The following is a 9134-nucleotide window of genomic DNA, read 5'->3' as shown; positions in this document are numbered from 1 at the left end:
TAACAGATGGCGCGTGAAAAACGAGAACACTCGTGAGCGGTCCTTAACTGATGGTGCGCAAAACACGAGAAAACTCCTGAGCGCTACGCAATGTGTTAAGCATCATGTGTTTTATCTGTTTGTTTATTTTTTTCAGCTTTATTGAGGTATAAATGCCAAATAAAAGTGCTTTATCCACTTAGCTTACCAGTTGGCAGAATGATTTTTAATTTAGTTATTTGAAACATCTCTACCATATATAGTATTATCAGTACAGAGTTCTTATTACCTTAAGTCATTAATAAAATGTCTTTAAAAGTAGTGAAAGGGCCTTTTGCATTTTTTGTTCTTATAAGATTGTGATGCTTATGTGATTACTTTTTCATTGACTTTCACCTTTATGGGTTTTGGCAGTGATGCTTTGAAGTAAACAGGGTATTTTACTTGTTTGCTTGTTTTTTATATAGAGAGAAAGAGGAATCTCTTCAGCTTCATCAGGAAGCGTGGGAACGACATCAGTTAAGAAAGGAACTTCGTAGCAAAAACCAAAATGCTCCAGACAACCGACCAGAGGAAAATTTCTTTAGCCGACTAGACTCAAGTTTGAAGAAAAATACCGCTTTTGTCAAAAAACTAAAAACTATTACGGAACAACAGAGAGACTCCTTGTCCCATGATTTTAATGGCCTAAATTTAAGCAAATACATTGCAGAAGCTGTAGCTTCTATTGTGGAAGCAAAGCTAAAAATATCTGATGTGAATTGTGCTGTGCACTTATGCTCTTTGTTTCACCAGCGTTATGTCGACTTTGCTCCATCACTTCTGCAGGTTTGGAAAAAACATTTTGAAGCAAGGAAAGAAGAGAAAACACCTAACATTACCAAATTAAGAACTGATTTACGTTTTATTGCGGAATTGACAATAGTTGGGATTTTCACTGACAAGGAAGGTCTTTCTTTAATCTATGAACAGCTTAAAAATATTATTAATGCTGATCGGGAATCACATACTCATGTTTCTGTGGTGATTAGTTTTTGTCGACATTGTGGAGATGATATTGCTGGACTTATACCAAGGAAAGTAAAGAGTGCTGCAGAGAAGTTTAATTTGACTTTTCCTCCTAGTGAGATAATTAGTCCAGAGAAACAACAACCTTTCCAGAATCTTTTAAAAGAATACTTTACATCTTTGACCAAACATCTGAAAAGGGACCACAGGGAGCTACAGAATACTGAGAGACAAAACAGGTGATTTTCAAATGTTTCTCAGAATTGAGAATTTATTTTGGAGCTCATACTTAAAAATGTTTAAAGTCTTCATGCCTCTGAAAGAACTTGTGGAAAAGGGCTCATTGCAGGTGATTTCTTAACATTCCAGGAAAATTTCAAAGTGTAACAATCTAAGTACTCATGTTAAATGTGAGTCTATTCATAGATTTTGAGTCTGATTTTAAAAGAAAGCTGGCAAGCATATGGTGATTTTTATTTTGGATTTGTTTTCTTGTGATTTAAAAACTCAATGTTGAGGGATAAATTTTCTTTTTGTTTCTATCATTTTAACTTACCTGCTATTCTTTTTCTGTGTGTTTAACTATTCCCACTCTATAACAGCTTTGCTCTCATTGTTTTGTATTTTAATTTATTGATATCATTATTGGTACTTGCTCTTTTTTAAAAAATGGGTTGTTCATTATCGGTGGTATTTTAGATCAGAAATTTCGAAAATAGTGTACCAAATTCACTATGAAAAAAAATTTAAAATACAACAATGTGAATTGCATTTATAGAAGTCTTTCTTCTAAGGATATCCATTTATAATTCTAGAGAAATGATGTATGTGCATATGGTAATTAGTGAAGACACCTGATTTAGGTGCCACCTTTGTTCTTACAAGATATTATAGACTACTATGTAATATCTGTACCTAAGAGCCCTCAACAAACTAGAAGTTGATAGTAGTAGTTGGTGGCCATTAGGTCAGTTTCTTCAGAGGGCGGATTTGGAGGCAATAGCAATAGCGTTTGGCTGAATACTTTGCAACTGTTTAAAGTTTATGGTTGAAAGTGTGAAATTGCTATTAATCATGAAGTAATATGGGGAGTACATGTTTCTATTTCCTTAAGACTGCAGTTGGGAAGGACAGACTCATGTAAGTAGTTACCACTAGAAAGTGAATGATTTAACCAGAAGAGAAGACTAATACTGTTCATGCCAATAGTACAGTTAGGTCAGGATCAAGATAGGTGCAGAGGCTATATGGGTAAACCTTTTGGTGGTTGATGGTTACTCAGAGGTGAGAATTTAAGATGGCAGTGGTGTTCCTCAATGTTTCTTAAAATTAAAATTAAAAAATCCTTGTTTTGTGGTTTGAGTAGTGAGGACTGTTTTAAACTTTGAAGGGGCAACCAGAATGTATTTACATAGTCAGTAATGAGTTAAAAAGGAAAACAGTGGTCCTTTATTAATAAATCTCACATATTTAAGGCTTCTTAATTATGGTTACATAGTGTGTTGTCATTTTTCCATCTTTTTCCTTTTTACATGTTTTACCTAATACATCACAACTGATTTTCTAAGTATGCTTTTATTATTTTTTATTTGCTACTTTAAGGATTTTATGTATGTGTTTGCTTTTGATTGGCCTCTCAGAAGCATAGAGGCTAGAGAGATTCTACAATGACTTAACCTAATCACCTACAGTGACTTAACCTAATCACCCTTCCAGTGTAGCAATCTATTTTACAGGTTATATGACACAAATTTTTTTCTCTAAAAACCTCTCCAAAGAGATTAGTGCTCTGAGCCATTCCAGTATTGGACACATGTATTTGCTAGGAATTCAAGCTGAAATTTAACTCCCCATGAAATGGTTCCCTTTAACTTACTACTTTTTTCTAGTACAGATGGAATAAAGCTACTCAAACAAGGGCCATGACCTGTTTACCTGTTCACAGTGACTTAAGTACAGAAACTGAGACCAAGCATTTAGACATTTTAATAGCAATTTTCCATTGTCTTGATATTGCTACTGTATTTTATAAGTGTCTGTAAGGACTGGAAAAAAATTATTCCTTTACCATTGATAGTTTGAGAAGCACAGGCTTCTTATTCAGATATTACTCATACTATCTCAAATACAGGATGGGGCAAAAGTAGGTATAAAGTTGTGAGTATGCGAGACAGACTTTATTCTTGTATTATCATTTATTAATTATTGTATTATTTTCCATATGAACCACCGTAAACCTACTTTTGTCCCACCTTGTTTTTGCAGACTGCTCAGATGTTTCCCTTTCATCTTCTTTAGGCTAAATACCTCTGGTTCCTTCAGTTTGCTCCATGATTTTCACATACTTCACTGTTCTTAGGACATTTCTTTTGGATGCATTGTTTTTTACCTAGGACCTACAATTCTATTAGTTTTATAGCTGCCTTGTCATTCTTTGGACTTGTTGTTAGGCTTATATACACCTAAAGCCTACTGTCTTTTTATTTTTAAAATATATTTTTATTGATTTCAGAGAGGAAGGGGGGGAGAGAGAGAGAAACATTAGGGGTGAGAGAGAATCATTGATCGGCTGCCTCTTGCATGCCCCCTACTGGGGATCTAGCTGGAAACCCAGGCATGTGCCCTGACTTGGAGTCTAACCGTGACCTTCAGGTTCATACAATGCTCAACCACTGGCTGGGCTAAAGCCTACTTTCTTAAATGAACTGTTGCCAAACCATTTCTTCACCTTGAGCTAGTGAAAGAATTTTTTAAACCTGATTTCAGACTTACCTCTTGTAAACTTTATTTAGATGTTTTTGGCATAGTATTTTAACCTAATGATAATTTTGAACATTGCTTATGTGTGTATTGTTAAGTGTACTTACCTACTGGTCACTTGCAGCTTGATAAGCAGACCTGTTTTTTCATTATTCAAGTCACCATGGAAATTTTGTACAGAAGGATATAGTGTTAAAGAGCACAGTTTTGTGGCTTTTCTCCAGAAACTTTCACACATTTAAATACAGAACCATTAATCTGTTAGAGGAGGTTATTTATTTAGTGTAAATTGATCTTAGCAGTATAATAGTCATTTTGTAATGGGAGATTGTCCACTTAGATGTAATAGTTGGGGGATATGAAAATCTTAATCACAATATGGAAAATAATTGGCATTTGGCTTAATAAATAACTCATGCTTTAGGATATCTTCACTTTGAGCAGCCTCTTGTAAAGTGATTTAAATACCTGACTGAGCAAAGACATGAAGAATGGATTAGTGCAGAGTCCCTACTTGGTCTAATGTTAGTCTCCTTACTTCTAAGAGGGCATGTTACAGTGTACTGTTAAAATGACCAGTTTCCAACATTTTCTCCCTCCTAATCATTATCTAGTAGGTGTTTTGAGGTTTTTCTACATCATGGGAATAAATTATGGGCAGTAGTTTTCCCTAGTATGGTTTCTCTTAAGCATGATAATGCTAGAAATCTAAATGGATATTTAAGACTCATATACAATTAAATTATTTTAAGCCTTTATTCAATGTCTGATAATGATGGTTTAAAAAAATCAAATATACGGTTTTCAGTCTATAAATCCCAAGTGCGCTTCGTCATTTTAATTAGCTTGGGAGATGGCACTGTTCTTAGGTTGTGAAGTCTTAGTCTATACTAATTAAAGTCTATACTTAAATATTTGTTCAACCAATTAAAAAAATAGAGTAAAAACACCTCTGATATTTTCTTAAAGACATTAATGAATGATTGAAAGCCATACAGTAACTGAATGAGACTCACTGAGTCTTGACTGTTCTTTTCTCATGTTATCTGGGCTGATACCATAGGTATTAGATAGCTAGTTCTGTTTCTAAGCCCCTAAGGGATTTAGCAAGTGATACAGCTGACCCTAGGGTTGGGTGAATTCTATTAAATTTAAGTTTATAAGCTTTTTGTACTTAAAACTATTTTTAAAAATACATTTTGGTTAAATGATTGATCTGGAGAGTATAATATTTACACATTTAAAAACATCGTCTAGTAATATTTGCCAATTTAGAGTTAGTAGCTTTACTTCTTGGTAGATTTTGCTTTGTATTATATTCAATGCTCTATACTTGAGATATACTTTGTACTTTGAGATATTATTCTCATAGAAGTAATATGACTGAGTATAACTTAATTGTGTAACAGAATTGTTTCTTGCAGTATAGTGAAATGTCAGAATTTTTGCCTGAATAATTTTGAAGTGTTATCCCCCCCCCCCCCCCCCCCCCCCAATTGATGGGAATGGTGACAAGTTTCTCTATTCATTACTGGTGAATTACAACCTTCATAATTGCAAACAGAGTTCAGCAGCAGTAAGTGATTTGCGTTAAAGTTTATTAAAAAAAGAAATGTAGGTAGAATGTAGGCTTTCCCTCCATTGTTAATAAATTCAGGAGGTGTTTTTTTATTTTTATTATTAATGCAAATTAAAGAGACATTACTAATGCTGAAACTTAAAAACACATTGACCTTAAATTAAATAGTGTTACCTTTCACTTTCCTTCCAAGTAAGTTGTACCTTACCTTTACGGGTAGATTGTTGGATAAGCTGTGTAATATTTAAGCACTATTAAGATGTTATGTCACTGTGCTTTATTAGACTCAGGGGCTTTAACAATTTTGTAACTGCTCTAAAATTGTTACCTCCTTGTAGATATTCTCAGATTCTGATTCAGTGACTTTGACATAGTTGTTTAAAAATATTTGATTGTCCTGGCTGGTGTGGCTCGGTTGGAGCATTGTCCCATACACCGAAAGGTGGCTGGCTTGATTCCCGGTCAAGGTACATGCCCAGGTTGTGGGCTCCATCCCTGTTTGGGGTGTGGACAAGGCAATCGATCAATCAATGTCTCTCTCTCTCTCTCTCTCTCTCTCTGCCCTCCATCCCCCCCATTCCTCTCTCTCAAATCAATAAAAATGTGTCCTCAGGTGAGAATTTAATCCTATATAATAAAACCCTAATATGCAAGTCGACTGAACAGTGGAACGATGGGTCGCTATGACGCGAACTGACCACCAGGCGGCAGACACTTAACGCACGAGCTGCCCCCTGGTGGTCAGTGTGCTCCCACAGGGGGAGCGCTGCTCAGCCAGAAGCCGGGCTCACAGCTGGCGAGTGCAGGGGCGATGGCGGGAGTTTCTCCCGCCTCTGTGGCAGCGCTAAGGACCCCTTGGGGGATGTCCACCTAGGGGTCCCGGACTGCGAGAGGGCATAGGCCGGGCTGAGGGACCCCCTCCCGCCCACAGTGCATGAATGTCGTGGACTGGGGCTCTAGTATATATATGCCCAGCCAGCGTGCTCAGTGGTTGAACATTGACCCATGAACCAGGAGGTCACAGTTCGACTCCAAGTCAGGGCACATGCCCGGATTGCAGGTGCGATCCCCAGTGTGGGGGGTGCAGGAGGCAGCTGATCAATGATTCTCTCTCATCATTGATGTTCTATCTTTCCTCCCTTCCTCTCTGAAATTACATATATATATATTTGATTGAGTATATGCTTAACTGTGCTCTAGTTTCTTTTCACACAAGATTATACAAAAACCAAATTCTAAAATGAAACCAAAAGAAAATGTAAGTTAATACTCATGAAATTTAAGTTATTCTTGTGAAAATTTGAAAGTGTGCTAAAGGAGATGAAAAGTAAAACCTAGTAGTTTAATTTTTTAAATATGTTTTTATTGATTTCAGAGAGAGGAAGGGAGAGAGAGAGAGAGATAGAAAATTGATGAAAGAAACAACAACATCGATTGGCTGCCTCCTGCACGCCCCCCATTGGGGATTGTGCCTGCAACCTGGACATGTGCTCTGACCAGGAATTGAACTGGAGACGTCTTGGTACATGGGTTGATGCTCAACCACTGGGCCATACCACCCGGCCTCTAGTAGTTTTTTATGGGTCTGCTTCATGATTACTTTTTCAAGATTTTAGCCATGTCTTCTGTGTTATTTTGCATGACTCCATAGGTCAAAGCTAAAATGGATTTTCTGTTTTCTTGTCAAGATTTTTTTCCTTTTTAATTTGAGTAATAGAAGATCAGAACAATACTGGCATTGAGGTTCTTGTCTTTTCAACAGTGGGCTCTGGCTCCCCCGCCTCCCCCCTCAGGAAAATACTGTTTTACATTGATGTTATGATCTTAAATGATCACAGTACCCTTGAAAGAAATACCTCTATTTTGAATGTGATAAATTAGATTTAGGGATTAAAGAGCTTGCCCAGTGTAACTTAGCAAGTGACAGAATCATTTTCTTTCCTACCTCTTCATACTATATTTTTCACATCTTCCTTAGTAGTTATCTTCATCTGTGTTTAGTGCCTGTACTTGTTTTTAAAGTGTCTAGTAAATACATTAGCCACTCAGTACTTGGCAAGTGATATCCAAACAAAAGAAGGACCCAAAAAAGGATATAAAACTAGCACCGTCAGTATATCGAAAGCTTGCCTTTGACATAGGCATTTGAGAGACATTCTAATTTCAATATTAAGTACCAAGTGGATAATGTTAATTTGAAAGGCAGTACAGTCTGAAGCCAGACTTACTTGAGCTCAAGTCCTAGATTTGTGAAAGCACTTAATAATAGTATCTGGCTCATTGTAAGTATACAATAAATGTTAGTTCAGTCTTAATATATTGCCTGCCTAATCCTTCAGAAAGTTTTTTTTAAATATATACTTGAAATATGTTAAATATAAAACTTTGTTAAAGTCTTTTTTAAAATATATTTTTATTGATTTCAGAGAGGAAGGGAGAGGGAGAGAAAGATAGATACATCAACAATGAGAGAGAATCATTGATTGGCTGCCTCCTACATGCCTGCACTGGGGGCGAGCTGCAACTTGGGCATGTGCCCATGATTGGAATCAAACTGGGGCCTCTTCAGTCCGCAGGCCGATGCTCTATCCACTGAGCCAAACCAGCTAGGGCCAGTAAGATTTTTCAATGGGAATTTCTCTTTGTGCATTTTATGATTTGAAAATTTGTATGCTAACCTTATTTTAAAAATTCATTTTTAAAACTATAAAACAATAGTAAACAGTATACAAAATAAAAGAAGTAACAAGATTTATGAGATAATGCGTGATTTAAGAGTGGACTATTTGATATTTTCTGTCAGCTTTAGTAATATAAAAACAATCCAGAAATCAAGGATTGATGTACCCTAGGGGTATTTTCAGACCATGATTTCTCACATATATTGGGTTAAGGGCTACTTTCTTGTATTTTTGTTTTAATGAATATGACTTGGAATTAATATTGTTGCATTGCTTTTCTTATCATGTGATATTCATGAGAGAATGAGCTCATTTATAATACATTTAATAATGATACTAAGTTAACTCCAATTATGACAGGGATTGGCAAACTTTGGCCTATATAGGCCAGATTAGGTCCACCACTAGTTGTTGTTGTTTTTTTCTTTTTTTTACTGAGGATATGTTTCTATTGATTTTATTTAGACAGTTTTTTTGTTTGTTTGTTTGTTTTTAGAGAAACATCAATGTGAGAGAGAAATATCTATCAGTTGCCTCCCATACGCACCCCAACTGGGGATTGATCCTGCAACCTAGGTATGCAACACTCCAAGCACCTGAGCCACCTGGCCAGGGCAATTATTATCCCTTTTAACATAATTTGCTTCAGCATAAACACTTAAGTTTTTATTAATTAACATTTTTCCTAGTAATACATTGCAGAACATATGAGTAGTATTTATTAAATCATTTATTTTATTTAATTTTAATGACTTTTTTAAACTTCCAAAATGACACTGTAATTGAAGTTCTAACAAGCTCATTCAAAGTAATGTTAGTCATTTCTTTCATAGTTTGAATATTTTTAAATGCTTTGGATTTTTGTTTTAATTTTTAAAATTTCATCATAAAACCAAAAGAAACTTTGTTTTTGCCTGTAAGATGAGTATTAAATGGAGAGAGAAACTCCTTTATGACAGTATTTTTTTGTTGTTACAGTATTCTACCTACTTAATCTTTGTTTTTGTTTTGTGGTTTTTTTTTAATTATTAAATCTTTATTGTTCAGATTATTACAGTTGTTCCTCTTTTTTCCCCCCATAGCTCCCCTCCACCCGGTTCCCACCCCACCCTCTGCCCTTAACTCAC

At 35.7% G+C, this 9134-nt stretch overlaps 1 protein-coding gene across 6 annotated transcripts in view; it reads left to right on the top strand.

The window, feature by feature from the left end:
- The window catches only part of UPF2 (UPF2 regulator of nonsense transcripts homolog (yeast)), a 128726-nt gene that overhangs the window by 8262 nt on the left and 111330 nt on the right, over positions 1-9134 (top strand). For all 6 annotated transcript variants that reach the window (XM_005876567.2, XM_014547975.1, XM_005876566.2 and 3 more), the window contains exon 3: positions 447-1226. In XM_005876567.2, the coding sequence (XP_005876629.1) occupies positions 447-1226 (780 nt within the window). The remainder of the gene's footprint in view (positions 1-446; positions 1227-9134) is intronic.

The sequence above is a fragment of the Myotis brandtii genome, unplaced genomic scaffold (genome assembly GCF_000412655.1).
Source record: "Myotis brandtii unplaced genomic scaffold, ASM41265v1 scaffold49, whole genome shotgun sequence".
Lineage (NCBI taxonomy): Eukaryota > Metazoa > Chordata > Mammalia > Chiroptera > Vespertilionidae > Myotis > Myotis brandtii.
Note: the sequence above shows the minus strand (reverse complement) of the source record. Positions and strands in the feature narration are given on the sequence as shown.